The 18628-nt window shown below is 49.3% G+C and overlaps 1 protein-coding gene across 1 annotated transcript in view; it reads left to right on the top strand.

Moving 5' to 3' along the window:
* The window catches only part of UBR4 (ubiquitin protein ligase E3 component n-recognin 4), a 141787-nt gene that overhangs the window by 74314 nt on the left and 48845 nt on the right, over window positions 1–18628 (top strand). Inside the window, exons 58-69 of the mRNA XM_081203319.1 lie at window positions 572–676; window positions 1190–1327; window positions 2966–3140; window positions 4170–4266; window positions 5136–5243; window positions 6586–6702; window positions 8992–9201; window positions 11645–11794; window positions 13887–14114; window positions 14283–14361; window positions 15037–15279; window positions 17571–17742. Coding sequence (XP_081059445.1) covers window positions 572–676; window positions 1190–1327; window positions 2966–3140; window positions 4170–4266; window positions 5136–5243; window positions 6586–6702; window positions 8992–9201; window positions 11645–11794; window positions 13887–14114; window positions 14283–14361; window positions 15037–15279; window positions 17571–17742 — 1822 coding nt within the window. The remainder of the gene's footprint in view (window positions 1–571; window positions 677–1189; window positions 1328–2965; window positions 3141–4169; window positions 4267–5135; window positions 5244–6585; window positions 6703–8991; window positions 9202–11644; window positions 11795–13886; window positions 14115–14282; window positions 14362–15036; window positions 15280–17570; window positions 17743–18628) is intronic.

Genomic DNA, 18628 nt, shown 5'->3' with positions numbered 1-18628 from the left:
ATGTGGCTTAGGATGTTCTCAGTCTGGTTTTGTAATTTTAATATTGAAATTTGTTTTATACTTAATTGTGGATTGCTGCGAGCCCTTTTTTTTTAATCCATGGGAAGAATTATAAATTTAATTAACCTAGGTAAAGTAAAGGGACCCCTGACCATTAGGTCCGGTCGTGACCGATTCTGGGGTTGCAGCACTCATCTCGCTTTATTGGCCAAGGGAGCCGGCATACAGCTTCCGGGTCATGTGGCCAGCATGACTAAGCCGCTTCTGGCGAACCAGAGCGGCGCACGGAAACGCCGTTGACCTTCCCGCCAGAGCGGTACCTATTTATCTACTTGCACTTTGACATGCTTTCGAACTGCTAGGTTGGCAGGAGCAGGGACCGAGTCACTTCCAAATTTGCTGCTTGATGAAGGGTTATTTGGAGGTGACATTTGGGGAGAGCAGCACTCTTCCTCGAGGCCAAAGCATTTTCACTTGCTGTATGAATGAAGGCACATCTCTGGGCATTTGCTTTTCTGGGGATGAGGATCTCCACCTTTTCAGAGGCATTTTTCTACCTTCCCTTGCACAGGAAGCAGCAGCAGTGCACTTGGCCTGCAGAGCCTGGGGCTGTCCGGCCAAGCCCCCAGCTCTTCCTCTCTCGACGCCGGGACCCTTTCGGACACGACGGCATCAGGTAACTGTTCACAGCATAAAACCCCAAATGATACCTCCTGTTTCAGAGCACAGCAATATCACTTGGAATTCCGTATGTGCCTTTTAGCAGCTGGGGTGGTATAGACATGCAGCAGCCTTATATCAAGTCAAACCATTTTCCCATCTAGCCTGGAATCGCCTGCTCTTACAGGCAGCGACTCTCTGGGGTCTTTGGCAGAGAAGGGTCTTTCCTGGTACCTGATAACTGGGGATTGACCTTCTGCCTGCCCAGCAGAGGCCCTTGCCACAGAGTTACAGCCCCTGCGCATGTATCTTATACGCTTGTATCAAAAATAATAAATATCTCAACAATCTGCTAATTGATCAATCAAGACCACTTTTTGAAAGCCGTTTTAAAAAATCCAATTGATTATTCTGCAGCCATAATGTTTGAAATCTGCTAAGAGCTTTAAAAATCCTTATCGCAAGCTTTTGTGTTGGAGTTGCTCAAAGACGGTGTTTTTACTTGTAACAGCCCTCCTTACTCTCTTAGCTCCAGCTTCTGACGACGAAGGCAGCACGGCAGCAACAGACGGGTCCACCTTGCGGACCTCCCCGGCTGACCACGGCGGCAGCGTGGGCTCCGAGAGCGGCGGCAGCGCGGTGGATTCGGTGGCCGGAGAGCACAGTGGTAATGCCCACAATTAACTTGGCTTGGGCCCCGCCCCTCCCTCCACCTGGCAGCATATGATGGAGTAAAGATAGGAACCCGGGAAGCTGTCTTAACACTGAGTCAGAGCATTGTTCCATCTTGGATTTAGTTTTGTCGGCACTGACTGGCAGCAGCCCTCCAGGGTTTGGGGCAGGGCACCTCTCTCAGCCCTGTCTGGAGATCCCAGTGGGGATTGAACCCGCATGCAAAGCAGATTCTCTTCCACTGAGCTAGGGCCATTCCCCGATGCAATCCCTATGTTAGATGGAGTGCTTTCCTGGCCCATTTTGAATGTGTTTACTTCATTTTAGAATTTTAATACTTTTAACTAGAGGTGTTTTGCTCTGTTGTCACCTGCTCTGGGACCTTGTGGTGAAGGGCAGGTGAGGCATAAATAAATAAGCAACAGCTCTGCTGGATTGATCCACCCAGTCCAGCATCTTGCAACCAAGACTGGGCTGTTCACTGGGGCAGCCTATCATACCCTCTTAAAGGAGTTGCACTGGCTGCCAGCCACCTGCCAGCTTTGAAGCTTAGCTATTAACCTGTAACAGCCTTTGGCCAGCCTGGTTTCCTTTTCAGATGTTTTGGACTACAACTCCCATCAGCCCCATCAGGGGACCAGGTTGGCCAGAGTCTCACCTGTAAAGCTGTTAAGCAGCTTGGGCGTAGACTCCCTCAAGGAGCCCCTTTTCTTCCTGTTATCCAGCAAAGGAAGCCCTACTTTTCTGGAAGTTCTGTCAGTGGCCACTAGGGGGAGGACCTTTTCTTTCAGTGGTACCTATACAGTGGTACCTCGCAAGACGAATGCCTCGCAAGACGAAAAACGCGCAAGACGAAAGTTTTCCGTTTTTTGAGTCGTTCCGCAAGACAAATTTCCCTATGGGCTTGCTTCGCAAGACGAAACGTCTTGCGAGTTCTTGCGAGTTTGTTTCCTTTTTCTTGAAGCCGCTAAGCCGTTAATAGCTGTGCTTCGCAAGACGAAAAAACCGCAAGCCGAAGAGACTCGCGGAACGGATTAATTTCGTCTTGCGAGGCACCACTGTACTGTGAAGCTGCCTCCTCTCTCAGCCTCCTATGAACATGAACAACATTTAGGCATCTCTTAAAAAACACATCAGTTCTTTGCTGGTGGTGGATCTTGGTGTGTGCCCCCCCCCCCAATTTTAACTCTGCCCTAGTGTTTCCAGTTGCCTTATCTTCCTGCGTGCGAAAGCTTCGGTACATATCTGGTAATATTCTTGTGCGCCAGCCTTCAGACGGGAAGCAAGAAACAATGGGCTGTGCCCAACATTAACCTCAAGCAGAGCAGATGCTTTGAAGTGAACAGACGCAACTAACTTAGGCTTTCAGTAGACTTTCTCTATGTCGTCGGGTGCAACCCCTTTTTGCTGAATTGGAACATTGTACAAAGTCAGAGCTTGAGTCCCAGGGTACCAGGCAGGGAGTCCTTCCCAGCCCTCCCTGGAGATGCTGCCAGGGACTGAACCTCGGCCCTTCTGCATGCAGAATAGCGCTCCACCGCTGAGCTGCGCCGCTCCCCCAACAAATGTGTCTGTCTCAGTGTTCGGAGTCCTGGGAGTGTTTAACGCCCTTGCCCTGCCCCTCTCTTTTCAGTGTCCGGTCGCAGCAGCGCCTACGGAGACACAACCGCCGAGGGCCACCCTGCTGGGCCAGGGAGCGTCAGCTCCAGCACAGGCGCCATCAGCACCACCACCGGGCAGCAGGAGGGCGAAGGGTCCGAAGGGGAAGGAGAAGGAGAGGCGGAAGGAGACGTCCACGCCAGCAACAGGCAAGGCCTCCCTCCTTTCTGGCTTATGGGGGAGTCTTGGGTTCCTGAGGCTGGAATGGGACACCCTGCCCTCACCCTGCTCCACATTTTGAGGCCTCTCTTCTCCCCCCCACCCCTGGCAGTGCATGCCGTTAAATAGATCCCTGCCAGATGAACCCGCCGTTAACATAGAAACTGTTGTGAGATGCAAAAGAGAGTCAGTCCAGAAGCTGCAATTGATGGGGGCCAAAGGAAGTCTTGTATGTGTAGCGGGGAACCAGATCATCAGCTGGTCAGCCTGGGAAACGGTCTCTCCCTCTCCCAAATGATGGAAACTGGCTCAGCAGCCCTTTAGAGATTGGTGACACCCACCCATTTTTCATAGTCGTTGACTTGCACCTGGCATGCAAGAAAGCCATGCTTCCCTCCCATTTTTATGCGGGAAAGATACCTGTGGTCCCATTGAGCTTACAGGATAAACATTGCAAGACTGCAATGTCCAATCAGGGAGGCTCCCAAGGATTTGTGGGAAGTGGTGGGGGCAGCTCAGGATGCTGCCCTTTTGTTTTTATGGCCCGTGTCCTTCTGCAAGAAGCCGCCTCACCACCGCCTTTCTGGGAAAAGTTGTTGATGTGGGCAGTGAACCAGTTCGTGGTTTGTTTCTCACTAGTTTGCTGCTTTTTGGGGGGGTGTGTGTGTTACATTTGGCTCTTTGCCGGCATGTGAATACTGCACTCCTACCGCATTGCTCTTATTTGGAGCAGGCTGATTTAAATTAGGGTTTCCCACGCTTGGATCTCCAGCTGTTTTTGGACTACAGTTCCCATCATCCCTGACCACTGGTCCTCCCTGATGGGAGTTGTAGTCGTAGAACAGCTGGAGCCCCACGTTTGGGAAACCCTGATTTAAATGAATGAACGTGACTGGAGTCCTTCCACTTCATTGGGTCCACCCTTGAGTTAAAACTGAGTTGGCTACAACCCTGTGGGATATTGCTTGGCCACACCTGCTGCTCTCAAATGCCTTCTCCTCTCCCCCTCTGATGTTCAGGCTGCACATGGTCCGTCTGATGCTGCTGGAGAGGCTGCTGCAGACCCTTCCCCAGCTGAGGAATGTGGGCGGGGTCCGTGCCATCCCTTACATGCAGGTAACGTACAAAGCAGTCTCCCTCTTCGCTGCTTGGATGAGAGTCATTGCTTAGGAATCTTTGCCATATTCCCTGGGTGGGGAACATCAGGCCCAGGGGTGAAATGTGGCCCTCCAAGACTCTCTGTCTGCCCTTGGGATCTCTCTAGAGGCGACACAGAGGCCCTGCCTTGAACCCTCCCGGGATGTGCTTGCCTGGCTGGAAATGTGTCTTTGGACTTCAATCATGCCTCTTGTTTGCCTGGATGGGAAGATTAGAGAGGGGGTGAGAGCATATAGAAGCCTAGCCTATTATAGTCATTGCTGTGTCTGCTCTTGCCTCTGGCCCTGCCCAGCATGTGTCCCTTAGAAGCTTTCCCAGAACTGAGTACCCCTGGCCTAGAACCTGGAGTGTCCCGTCATCTGCCAGGGGCCAGAAGGGGCTGCCCCCCTTAATAAAATACAACAATGCTTCCTTAGGGATACTGTAGTTTTCTCTGGTTACAGCTGGCTGCCGGAGTTGCTTTACCGTGTTGCTTGAAATGGAAAGTACAGGTGAATTACATTGTTAACAGCCATTTTGGAACTGTGGTTTGTTCCAACCCCATTTGTAAACGCTGGTTTGTCGCTCACTACACAGCTAGTGTTAGATGCCACACTGCACTATGGTTAGCTCCAGGAAAGGAGAGAAAGGATTTGGAGAGGATGGGGTAGGGCACAAACCACAGCTGCGAGTTGGCAGCATCGCTGTCTGTCTGAGCTTCTCAGCAGCTGTCCAGTGTGGATACCCAGTTTGTGTACGCCCAAGGAATGTTAATAGCGGAATAACCTCTGTCCCGGATGCCCGCGAGGTCCCCCTTCTTTGTGCCTTATGAGCTTCTTTGTGCCCAGGTGATCCTGATGCTTACGACAGACCTGGACGGCGACGACGAGAAGGACAAGGGTGCCCTGGATAACCTCCTTGCCCAGCTCATCGCAGAACTGTGCATGGATAAAAAGGTACAGGGAGCTGAGTTGCCCTCCTCTCCCTCTCCTGATCTCCTTTCGGCCAGGAGGAAAGGAATATTGGGTTACTTCTTCTACTTCTGGTTGAGGCAGGAAGACAGATGCTTTAGGAATTAGGCTATTGCCCCCATGAGCCTCTCTTTGCTGCCTTTCTTTGAACACAGCTGCAATTGCCTTAGGCTGCCTGTGTGTGTTTTTTTTGCTGCCCTATTATCTTACTGGTAGTGAGTTTTTGTATTTTTCTTCATAGCTGATGGGAGTGGAAGTCCAAAATATCAGGAGGTGTGAAGGCTTGTATAAAGTGGGACTGGGCTTCCCTCCCAGCAGCTGAGCAGGGAATGTAGCAGCAGCACTACTTTCATCGGCAGGCGGTCCCAAGCAGAGTATTATGGCAACGTGGTGGGGTTTTTTTTGGGGGGGGGGTTGCCAAGCAACCTCCCGCCCAGCCATCTCCTCCCTTCCCTTGAAGCTTTTAAAAACACAGACAGCACAAAGCAGGCTTGACAACCTGAGTCGCTCATGCCTGGCTTCTTTGGGTGGTGTTGGAGGCCGGCTGGTTTTGGCCCATGGGGCAGGGTGCCTAACTACTAGGAGATCTTCTGCTTTGCAGCCATAAAGCTGGGATTTATTTGAAGATTTCCCCTCCCCACTTCCTCCCCCCCCCCCGCAAAAAAACCCATTGATGTAAGACGGTCACCTCTTTCTGAGCCACAGAGTAGCCCCTCCACTAGTGAAACCATTTCAGGCCACTGACTGCATGGGCCACCACCAGCGCAGGGCAGCATCAAGTGGGCCTCCCTGCAGTGGAGGTGTGCGTATTGTGGACACAAGGCAGGATGTGAACCACCCTGATAATTTATGTGAACCACCCTGAGACCTTCGGGTATAGAAATTAAATAAATAAGAAGAATAATAGATAATGATGTGTATGGGACAGTCAGCCTTTGGACCAAATTGATGGCTGTTTGATTGGAATCTCTGGTAGTGCCCTGAGATACGCACTGTGGAGGGATGTCACATAGCAAGCTGCCTTATACTGAGTCAGAACGTTGGCTCATGCAGCTCAGTATTGTCTACACTGACCGGCAGCAGCCCTCCAGGGTTTCGGGCAGGAGGCGTTCCCAGCCGTACCTGGAGATGCTGCCGGGCATTGAACCTGGCACATTCTGCCTGCAAAGCAAATCATGGGGCAATTTGAGGCTTTCTGCATAATCTGTTTTATTTCACCCTGCAGTTCTTGAGATTTGGGCTGGATGGGGTGGGCTTGAGGTCTACTCCTGTGCATCTTCAGGGGCAACCAGTTCCTCTCACCTTCTCCCTTCCCCACCCTTCCCAGGATGTCTCCAAGAAAAACGAGCGCACTGCCCTGAACGAAGTCCACCTGGTGATCATGCGGCTGCTAAGCGTCTTCATGTCGCGAACGAAGTCGGGGTCCAAATCTTCCATTTGCGAGGTACCAAAATTCCTTCCGCAGTTCTGGTCTTGCAAAAGACTTTCTTACGTGAGGTTGGTAGAGGGAGAATGTCTGCGTGTGGCTGATAGAACGGCCGGACCACCTCTGGAGGTCAGCTCCCAAGCTCCCTTTTGCCCTTGAAACCCCAGTTGGCAAAGAAGTGGTTAAAAGTGGGGATGGGGGACAGGGATTTGCAGATGTGATTATAGGGGAGCAGAGATGTTGCAGCACCAACGTTTCAAAGTCGCTAAGAGGATTCCATCCCTGTTTTGTTGTTAAAAGGTGCAGTAATAAGGCTTTTTCTCTTTTTTTCTGAAAAAAGAGGGAGGAAAGCTGGGGGGCTTGGTGGGGGGAGAGCCGGCAAGCGTGCAGGCAGAGGGAAGAAGATTAATAACAAAAGCGTAGAGGTTAAAAACGGAGACCGAAGTGCGTCGGATTTTAATGAGCTTATGAGCTGTGGGGTTTGTTTGGATTTAACCAGAGTTTCTGTAATGGTTTTATTTACACTTGCGTTTTTGCCGGTCCTTGTTTTGCCTGTGGTTCATCTGACCCAACGAAAAGAGGTGGGCTATATATTTAGTGCAGAAGTTTGCTGTTTAAGGACACGGGTGCAAGAGATTTCCCTTCTGCATACTGGAGGCTAAAACTCTCCTCGTCGAGGCCTTTACCTTCCTCCCACAACTGGCCAGATTCCAGAGAAATGGATCGGAATTCCAACTTCTTTTTTAAAAAAGAAATTGTGTGTGTGTGTGTGTCTGAGAAGTATCTCGCTCCTCCTCCTAATCCTCAGCTCATTGCCCTCTGGCATGTGTGTCGAGGGGAGATTAGACTTAAGAACTGATTGCCTTTTTTTTTGTCCTCTCCTCCTCCCCCCCATCCCTTTTGCTAAGCACTTGTTCAAAAGACCCCCCCCCCCCGCCTCTCTCCATAAACACATCATCAATTGATGCTTTCTTTAAGAAATGATATCAATAAATCACACCACCGAAACTTGAAATCTAGCTGTCAAGTCTTCAGCAGCTATGAAAGGAAGCCCCAGGTGTCTCCTGACCTTCTTCCTTTCGAGCGATCCTAAGCCCCCATCCTAAGCCTGCTGAAATGAGTCTTCTCAAGCAGATGTATCTCTGTACTGGCAACCATCTGGTCTCTAACAATTTTCTGGATCCTCCAACATTTACTTTGTCCTAGTTTCCATTGTTTCTACCCTACAACTTACTCTATTGTTGCTGTTTTTAACAAAGATACTACTTTCTGCCCAACTCCTCTTCACTTCCCCCTGCTCTGAGCTATGGCCCTTGTGGGGAAAGGGTGGTCAGCCAAGACCAGGGGACGGGGTAGCCAATGTGGTGCCCTTCCTAGACTTTGCTGGGTTCCCGTCATCCCTGACCATTGGCCGTGCTTGCTGCTGGGGCTTCTGGGAGTTGTAGTCCAGCAAGTTCCAGAGGGGAACCCCATTAGGGTTGCGATGCATTCCTCGGGATCACCCTCACTTGGGAGGAAACAGTGATCTGCCAGGAACGATACCCCTGTTGGGAAGCTATCTGTGATCCGATCCCTCTTTTGGAAAGGGCTGCAGCTCAGTGGTGGAGCATCTGCCTTGCACGCAGAAGGTCCCACGTTCAAGCCTCGGCATCCCAAGGTAGGGCTAGCAGAGAAGCCTGGAGAGCCACTGCCAGTCAGTGAAGGCATGCCTTCAGTATAAAGGCAGCTTCCTAAGTTCCTAAGATAGTTAGGGAGCTGCTTTGTATGGAGTCAGGCCCTTGATCCATGCAGCCCAGCATGGTCTACACAAGGGGTCAGCAACCTTTTTCTGCCGTGGGCCGGTCCACCGTCCCTCAGACCATGTGGTGGGCCGGACTATATTTTGGGGGTGGGGGGTGGAAATGAATGAATTCCTATGCCCCACAAATAACCCAGAGATGCATTTTAAATAAAAGCACACATTCTACTCATAAAAAAACATGCTGATTCCCGGACCGTCCGCGCTCCAAATTGAGAAGGTGATTGGGCCGCATCTGGCCCCTGGGCCTTAGGTTACCTACCCCTGGTCTACACCGACTGGCAGAGGCTCTCCAGAATTTCAAGCAGAGAGGACATTCCTGGCCCTGCCTGGAGATGTTGGCAATTAAAGCTGGGATCTCAGTGGGCTGTACCACTGAGCTGCGGCCAGCGGTCAGTAATCAGACTACTAAAGTGGGCTCACTCAACCCCAAATTTGTCACTCGGGTCTGCAAACACCTACGAGGAAATAAGCTGTGAAGATTCAACTCTCTCTCTCTCTCTTCTCAGTCCTCTTCCCTGATCTCCAGTGCCACCGCAGCCGCCCTGCTGAGCTCTGGTGCGGTGGACTACTGCCTGCATGTCTTGAAATCCCTCCTGGAGTACTGGAAGAACCAACAGAATGACGAGGAGCCTGTGGCCACCAGCCAGCTGCTGAAACCTCACACCACCTCCTCCCCACCAGACATGAGCCCCTTTTTCCTGCGCCAGTATGTCAAGGTGAGTTGCGGATCGAACTGGTGGGTCCAGCACCAGCAGCCACTGCAGATTGGACACATCTGTCCAAGCCTGTCCCATTTCCACAGGGGAGCAGAATAAAGTCTTAACCGTGTTCCCAGGCATATTTCCCCCCAAGGATAATTCTGGGGAATTCCACCCCCCACCTAAAAAAACACCAGGCAGAAAAATGGAAATCAAATACAGTGGTACCTCGGGTTACATACGCTTCAGGTTCCAGAATCTGCTAACCCAGAAATATTACCTTGGGTTAAGAACTTTGCTTCAGGATAAGAACAGAAATTGTGCTCCGGCGGCACGGCAGCAGCAGGAGGCCCCATTAGCTAAAGTGGTGCTTCAGGTTAAGAACAGTTTCAGGTTAAGACCAGATCTCCAGAACGAATTAAGTTCTTAACCCTAGGTACCACTGTAACTTACACCTTCAAACCGACACCCTTTTATTTTATTTTTTAATAACTGTTGCAACACTGTCAGTTGTACAGAAGTGGAAAGAAGTACAATGACTGAATAGGTATTTACAGTGTAAAATATACAAAAGCTGTTCGCTCGATGCTGCGGGCCCAAACCTGTTGAGCTCCCTCCCAACTGAGATTTCACACACAGATGTGTTGAAAACCTGACTAAGACCTTCTTATTGGTGTTCAGAGTCCTAAGGAAGTGTGGGGAGCGTATCACCCGCAGTCCCCGGCCTTGTCCCAACACCCCCCTTCTCTCTCTCTCTCTCTCTCTCTCTCTCTCTCTCTCTCACGCACGCACACAAACACACACACACAGAATGGGTGTGGCATGGTCTTAAGGTGAGCTCTGAAGGAAGGGGGAGGCTTATTTCCAATAACTGACTGGCGAGGGCCCCTCCTGGCTCCCGGCAGCCCTTGTGAACGACGTGGATTTGCCGGCTTAGTTCCTCGGCCAATGCAGCCGCCGTGGTGCCTCCTTTTATACTCAGCGCCTGGTGGTGGAGCTTTAGTTTTTATTTCCTGCCCTGGCAAAGTATAATAGAATAAGCCGCATTAAACGTTAGGGTGCTCTTTGCTGGAAGAATAGAAGCTGTTGGAATTCTGAAGGCCTGTGGTGATGGTTGGTGCAGTTTTAAGCTCTCGCCTTTTCTTTCCTTTCTCTCAAAGGGGACCTGCTGTTTTCACATTACTCTTGTCAGTCAAGAGGTGTTCTTTTCTTTTTTTAAAAAAAAATTAGCCAGAGAAAGAGGCTGTGCTAAGGATTGGGGAGGATATAACGTGCAACAGCTCTCTTGATTACCCAGCGATGCCACGTTGAACACAGTTTAGAACTCTGATCCGCGGAGGTGGGCAGCAGATGTAAAACGAAGGGGTGGCTTCCTCCAGCTAACAGCTTTAGTTCTGCCTCGAGAGATCTTTCTCCATTACCCATATTCGGACGAAAATATTATAAGGAAGGGAGAGTTGTGTACTCTCCCCACCAGCTCCCAGCTTGGGTACTTGATGTCTTGCAAATAGATTTGCTTTTGCTTCTTCTCAAGAGTTCCAAATAGCTGGTGAAGGATGTAAAGCAATTGTTTATTTGAAAGCAAGACAGTGATGGGAGGTAAATTATCTATGCTCTGCCTCCACTAATAATAATAATAATAATAATAATAATAATAATAATAATAATAATAATAATAATAATTTATTTGTACCCCGCCCATCTGGCTGGGTTTCCCCAGCCACTCTGGGCGGCTTCCAACAAGGATTAAAAATACATTAAAATGTCACATATTAAAAACTTCCCTGAACAGGGCTGCCTTCAGATGTCTTCTAAATGTCAGGTAGTTGTTTATTTCCTTGACATCTGGTGGGAGGGCGTTCCATAGGGTGGGCGCCACTACCAAGAAGGCCCTCTGCCTGGTTCCCTGTAACCTCACTTCTCTTAGGGAGGGAACTGCCAAAAGGCCCTCAGCGCTGGACCTCAGCGTCTGGGCAGAACGATGGGGGTGGAGACGCTCCTTCAGGTATACTGGGCTGAGGCCATTTAGGGCTTTAAAGGTCAACACCAACACTTTGAGTTGTGCTCGGAAACGTAATGGGAGCCAATTTAGGTCTTTCAAGACCGGTGTTATGTGGTCTCAGCGGCTGCCCCCAGTCACCAGTCTCATCAGAGACAGTAATGTTTCTGAGTAACAGTTGCTGGAAACTACTGCAGGGGAGAGGCCAGAGGGGGGCGGGCCGGGCAGCCAGGCAACACAGTTGGAGCCTCCCTCCTCCCTAGCCGGCAGGGAGGGAGGGAGAGGAGCTGCTTCCTTTGAAACCCGGGAAATTTTAGGGACATCATCAATAAGGGACAGCAGCGGGACACTGCGCTGGGATAAGGGAGTTTCCCACCAAATAAGGGATGCTTGACAGCTATGCTAAGCAGCATGTGGCAGCTTCATAAATTAACTTCTGTTCCAAACGTTTCTCCCTTTCAGGGCCACGCCGCTGACGTCTTCGAAGCTTACACCCAACTCTTGACGGAGATGGTGCTGCGGTTGCCGTACCAAATCAAGAAGATCGCCGACACAAACTCCCGCATCCCGCCACCGGTCTTTGACCATTCCTGGTTCTACTTCCTCTCGGAGGTAGGTTGGCAGGAGATTGCAGGCCTAAGGTTGAATCCTTGGCGGAGGAAGCAGCCTTGAATCTTCACCTTCTGAGAAACACCTCCCAGCTACCCTTAGGATGCTGTCTCTTACCCTGGCGTGTCCTCCTCATGTTGAGAGAGGTCATGTTTTGTAGCCTTATTGGAGTTCACCGATTGGGTCTGCGTTGCTCCCGGACAGGAGGAAGGAAGTCAAATGACACCGAGGGGTGGTTCAGAGAAAGAGTTCTTTATTTCTGCTCTCCGGAACTGCAGAAAGGCACCTGCATGGTGTGTCCACAGCAAGTCCAAAGAAATGAGAAATTTCATGCAGTACATATATCCTGCAGGCTCCCTCTCCCTCCTTCCCCAGGAATCCAACCACGTTAGCCTATACATGCAGGTTGACATCACATATGTTCCTGCTCTGGTATTCTTAACCATAAAAGGGTATTCCTTCCTGTACTTCTGACCATAAAAGGGTATTCCTTCCTGTACTTCTGACCATAAAAGGATATTCCTGTTCCTACTTTTATCTTGGAGCAAGAGGTCGCCAACTGCAAGAACACACTCTGGCGCTGTTCCCGGACTAGGTCTGTGCGTCAGGACGTAAGCTAAGACCTAGACATGTCATCCCTACTCCACTGAAACAGCCAAGGTCATCCTTGCCGTCACGAACTGATAAAGGAGAGGGCTCTGAGCACTTGTTTATACAGCCGGGTTTTTGTTTATACATTGACTCAGAGCTCAAGTTAATGGATTTTAGCTAAGGAAAAATAGGGATTTTGGTGCCCGTTTCAAACTGCCTGCACAGTCAGTTTTGGGTTTGGGAAACCCATTCCTTCAGTTTGAGCCGGTGATCTGGAATGCAGACAGGTGCAAAAAGGGTTTCAGAAACCAAGTACATTTCCGCTAGAAGATGCTGAGCTACAACTCAGATCAGCCCTCTCTGATCATGATGGCTCTGAGTGGAGCTGATGGGAGTTGGAGTCCGGCAAGTGTTGTGCCACCAGGTTGGAGAAAGCCTGGTCTGTGTTTATATGCTAAAAGCAGGGCTTGACTTCACTAAACATGATCCTCCTGTGAGGAAGTAAGTGCAGGTGCAGGTGTGGTGGGGTAGATTGGTGAGAGCAGGTTGTGTAAGAGAGCCTGTGTTGTGATGGTTAAGAATGTCTGACTAGAACCTGAGAGACCAGGATTCAAATCTCCAGTCAGGCATCAAGCTCCTTTTGGGCCATTCTAACCTACCTCAGCTGATAATGATGAATGGAGAGAAGGGAACCATGGACACCACCTGATTTCATATATATTAATTTCATGAAATGTATACATTGCTTGATTGTAAAAACTTCAAAAGTAGTTTTAAAAAAGTTTCTTGGAGTAAAGATGGTATCTTCTTCTTCTTCTTTAAATTTATATACCATCCTTCATCAAAAGATCTCCGGACAGTTCACAGGATAAAAACACAAGACAAAAACACAAATAAATAGTTTGTTGTTATTTATCAGATAAAATAATAATAATACAGTGGTACCTCGGGACGCGAACGGGATCTGTTCCGGAGCCCCATTCGCATCCCAAACGGAACGCAAGATGCGCCGGCGCGTCTGCGCGGGTCGCGTTTCGCCGCTTCCGTGCATCCGTGTGACATCATTTTGAGCGTCTGCGCATGTGCGAGTGGCGAAACCCGGAAGTAACGCGCTCCGTTACTTCCTGGTTGCCGCGGAGCGCAACTTGAACGCGCCCAACCCGAAGTGCATTCAACTCGAGGGATGACTGTAATAGTAATAATAATCTAGCCAAATGAGAGTGAAGATGCCTTAGGTGATGCCTGTTTGCTTCCATTGGAAAGCAAGTTTCTAGGCCTCTGTGTTGCCCAGTAAGATGCTTGGATGGGAGGTCGATGAATTCTACAGGTGCTGGACTTCTCTGCTGTGTTATCAGCAGGCAGCACGGTGCTGTTACTGTTATTACAGAAGGGCCCTGAGAACCTCACTCTTCTCTTTGTGCCTGTGCAATTGCAGCACTTTCAACTATATAGGTTTTCTTACGGAAACACTGTACCCTTTTCTCTCTCTCCCCCCCCCCCCCAGTACCTGATGATCCAGCAGACGCCCTTTGTGAGGCGCCAGGTCCGCAAGCTCCTGCTCTTCATCTGTGGCTCCAAGGAGAAGTACCGCCAGCTGCGCGACCTACACACACTAGATTCCCACGTCCGGGGGATCAAGAAGCTGCTAGAGGAGCAAGGGATCTTCCTGAGGGCCAGCGTGGTCACGGCCAGCTCGGGATCTGCTCTGCAGTACGACACGCTGATCAATTTGGTAAGGAAGCCTGTGTGTGTCCTTTTGAGCATGGATCAATGCAAAGGCCCAGTAGAGCAGAGGTGCAAAGCCAGAGCAGTGAGTCATGCAGAGACACAGCAGAAGACCCCCCCCCCCCGGTTATGGTGTTCAGCTGTCATAAATGAGCTTCCTTCCGTTCCGTTTTAGATGGAGCACTTGAAAGCCTGTGCGGAAATCGCCACCCAGCGGACAGTGAACTGGCAGAAGTTCTGCATCAAGGATGACTGTGAGTTGCTTTCCTGTGAGAGTGTGGGGAGGCACAAGGCGATTTGGGTGGAATTGTGTGGGGATGGGGGTGGTAGTGCTGGAAAAGACCTACCAGTCTAATCAACTGGATTCCTCCCCTTTTGAATAGTGAGTTTTGATTGAAGAGGAAGGAAGGCTGAGATATTTTTAAAAATTCTTTCATAAAATTTATACAGTGCTTGATTGTAAGAAAACAAAAACCAACACCCAAAGCAGTTTACAAAACAGATAAAACAATAAGATTATCAGTAAGAATTAAGAATAAATTAAGACTATTTAAAATAACAACAGAATAGGATAAAATCACGTCACTAAATATCTAGGTAGGCTTTGTTTTTAGTTTTAGACGTATCAGGGAGAATCGCAGAGGGTTTTAGTCTTGCAGGAGGCGATGATCTCTGCTGCCTGCTTGCCACCCAACAGACAAATCTACTGTCTGAAGAATATGCCACCCCCTTATCCCAAGTTTTTGTTCTCTTTGCCAATGAGGTCTAGAAACTTGTTCTGCCACGAAAGTGAATGAGTTGGTGCTCAAAGGTCCCGTGATCCCATTCGGCTAGATTTTGCTGCCTGTTTTCTTTTTAAAAGGGAGCTCTGATAGGGAAAGCCGAGAGGACTTGTTTGTTGAGACAGTCCCTTTTTCTTCCTCCTCTAGCCGTCCTCTACTTCCTCCTGCAAGTCAGCTTCCTGGTCGACGAGGGCGTGTCCCCTGTCCTGCTGCAGCTCCTTTCCTGCGCCCTGTGCGGCAGCAAAGTCCTCTCGGCGGCATCTTCCTCCGGGTCATCCGGAGCGTCAACCTCGACGCCTGCAGGCTCCGGGACCTCTGGGCAGCCAGCCGGGCAGAGCAAATCCTCCACTAAGAAGAGCAAGAAGGAAGAGAAAGAGAAAGACCGAGAGGGTGAGAGGAGTTGTGTGATGGAGGCTGTCAGATGCTGTGCGGTGGTTGCTCGTGAGTAACCAGGCAGGACTCCGACCTGTTTTTACAGGTTATATTGTGCAAACTATTTACAGTGCAGATACACAAGTTTCATGTCCGTCTTAGTCGCTTGCAGAATCCGGGAGTGGCCTCTTCCGGCTTTCCCCCCAACGTAAGAACTTGGTTGTTGTTGTTGTTTAGTCGTGTCTGACTCTTCGTGACCCCATGGACCAGAGCACACCAGGCACTTCTGTCTTCCACTGCCTCCCGCAGTTTGGTCAAACTCATGCTGGTAGCTTCGAGAACACTGTCCAACCATCTCGTCCTCTGTCGTCCCCTTCTCCTTGTGCCCTCCATCTTTCCCAACATCAGGGTCTTTTCCAGGGAGTCTTCTCTTCTCATGAGGTGGCCAAAGTATTGGAGCCTCAGCTTCAGGACCTGTCCTTCCAGTGAGCACTCAGGGCTGATTTCCGTCAGAATGGAGAGGTTGGATCTTCTTGCGGTCCATGGGACTCTCAATAGTCTCCTCCAGCACCATAATTCAAAAGCATCAATTCTTTGGCGATCAGCCTTCTTTATGGTCCAGCTCTCACTTCCATACATCACTACTGGGAAAACCATAGCTTTAACTATATGGACCTCCTAAGAACTTAGACACCCCACATCTCCGCCTCCCCTCTTTGCTTTTCACCCCTCTGTGCAAGCTGGGCGACGGAAGTGGCATGTATTCCTCCTGGCCAGCCTGGCTAGGTGAGGCGCTGGGGCTCTTAGCAGCATCTTCGAGCCCTTTCCCACCTTGCCTGGCCCTTCCCTCTCTTCTCCATTGGAGGTGTGGCTTTTCCCCTCGCTGGAAGAGAAACTGCTCCTCAGGGGAAAAAAATCAGCAGGTTTTTTTTTTACAACAATTATATCAGTTCACAACAATTATTCACAAAACTGTACAACAAAAACTATACGAAAACCTTAAAACCAGAAACCAGCTATCTGTTATGGAAAGATAGATTCTTAGTTGCCTACCTGCCTGCCTGCGTTTTTCCATTTGTATCCCATTTTTCCTCCAAGGAGCTCAGGTGTGGTGTATGTACATGGTTCTGTTCCTGTGCATTTTATTTATTTATTATTTTTATTTATTGAATTTAGATACCACCCTATACCCGGTGGTCTCAGGGCAGTGCACAGAACAAAATCAGAATATAAAACTACATAACATAATCAAAATAAAAACAACAACCCAATAACCCACCCACCCCCAACCACATTTTAAAAGGGCATAGGAAGTCATAGGATTTTATCTTCACAACAACACTGTTAGGCATGGCTTAGGCTGAAAGACTGTGAGTCTCCCAAGGTCGCTAACTACTGCACTATGCTGGCTCTTTAAATTATCACCAGGGGGTTAAATGTTGGTACAGAAGATGGTGACAATGACACCAAAGGCTCAATTTCTCGTTGTTGTCTAATGATCCTTGCCAGCTCTGGGAACAACCAGTAACATTCCTACAGATATGGGGGGTGAGGGGGAGGGTGGACTAATGCTTCTAGAACTGCCAGTCAAGAAACTGGTAGAATTCACAGGGTCAGGGCAAAAATCTGATCTGCCCAGTCCTCTGTCTCCGCTAACAGTGGCTTTTGCGCACAAGGCAGGGTGTTGCTAGCTAGTCTCTGTCTCCGGTATTGTGTAATTGGAGGAGTCCTGCCTTCTGAACAGGGAGCTTCCATTCAGTATAGATCCATGTTTGTTAGCCGGTAGCCTCGTCTGTTCATTCAACTAGAATATGCGGGCAGCAGAGGAACTGGACTGGTCACCTGCTACCAAGAGCTGTACACACAATCATAGGAACATAGGAAGCTGTCTTCTACTGACCTGAACTGTTGGCCCATCTAGTCTTAGTATTGTCTACTCTACACTGACTGGCATCAGCCCTCCAGGATTTCAAACAGGGTTTTCTCCCAGCCCTGCCTGCAGATGACTTTGGGGGTTGAACCTCGGATCTGCTGCATGCAAAGCAGGTGCTCTGCCTCTGAGCTGTGGCCACAGGAATGCATGAAGCTGCCTTATACCAAGTAAGACCACTGGTCCATTTAGCTCTATATTGTCTTCACAGACTGGCAGCAGCACCTCAAGGTTCCAGATGGGACATTCCTATCCCTACCTGGATGCAAAGCAGCAGGTGCTCTACATTCTCTCCCCCGCCCCGAACTGTAGCCTAACGATACACCTGCCTAAGCAATCTCTACCTTCTTTTTTTTAATTCCTCTGCCCCATCTTCCAGGAGAGGGTTCATCGGGCAGCCAGGAAGACCAGCTGTGCACAGCCCTGGTGAACCAGCTGAATAAGTTTGCTGACAAGGAGACCCTGATTCAGTTCCTGCGTTGCTTCCTGCTGGAATCCAACTCGTCCTCCGTCCGCTGGCAGGCCCACTGCCTGACGCTCCACATCTACAGGTGAGTCGTGAAACTGGCAGCTTACATAAAAAACAACAACGCAGTAATAAAAGCAAACTGGTTGAAAACCGCCGTATCCTGCTTGTGGGTTTCCCTTTGTGGCATCTCGCTGGCCACTTTGAGAACAGCATGCAGTTGAAATGCACTTTGCCCTGACGGCAGCCCCGTGATCAGCATCGTTTCTGAACCTTACGTTTCCTTTTTTTTATAAATATTAAAGTTTTCACAGTATTATATAATGAAAAAGAAAAAATACAAAATAATAAACAGTTAAAAATAATTCCATCTTTTCGTCACTTATCTTTCATTTACTTGTTTCCCGGACCTCCTCATACCTCCCTTTTTTGTATTCTAGTTCAATTTATTAGTTCAGCAATTCCTTTCCCTCATTATTATCCTGATCTTTAATCTTAATATATTGTAACATTAAATTTTTACCTATTAAAAATCCAATTTTTCCATATTCTTTTGTACCATTACAGCTAGAAACCACTTAACTTCAATCAAACATCATTCTAACATTCATTAATTTTGCAATATTTCTGTAAATAGTCTTTAAATTTCTTCCAATCTTCTTCCACCGACTCTTCTCCCTGGTCTCGGATTCTGCCAGTCATTTCCGCCAATTCCATGTAGTCCATCACTGAACCTTACCTTTCCAAAGGCCTCCCTGAGCAGGAAGGAATGATAACAAGGAGGGAGCCTGTCTGACCTCTGTTGGGAGGGATTCCCAGAATATGGGAGCAGCCCCAGAAAAAATTCTCTCTAGTGTCTCCACCAGCCATGGCTCTGATGCTGGCGAGACTGAGAAAAGGTGCTCACCCAAGGATCTTGGCACCTGGGGGGGGGTGTTCTAGATTTCAAGACAGGTGGCAGCCTTTACCTA

Source organism: Podarcis bocagei, assembly GCF_964188305.1.
Source record: "Podarcis bocagei genome assembly, chromosome: 7".
In the NCBI taxonomy this organism is placed as follows: Eukaryota; Metazoa; Chordata; class Lepidosauria; order Squamata; family Lacertidae; genus Podarcis; species Podarcis bocagei.
This window is presented reverse-complemented; position numbering and strand designations above follow the sequence as displayed.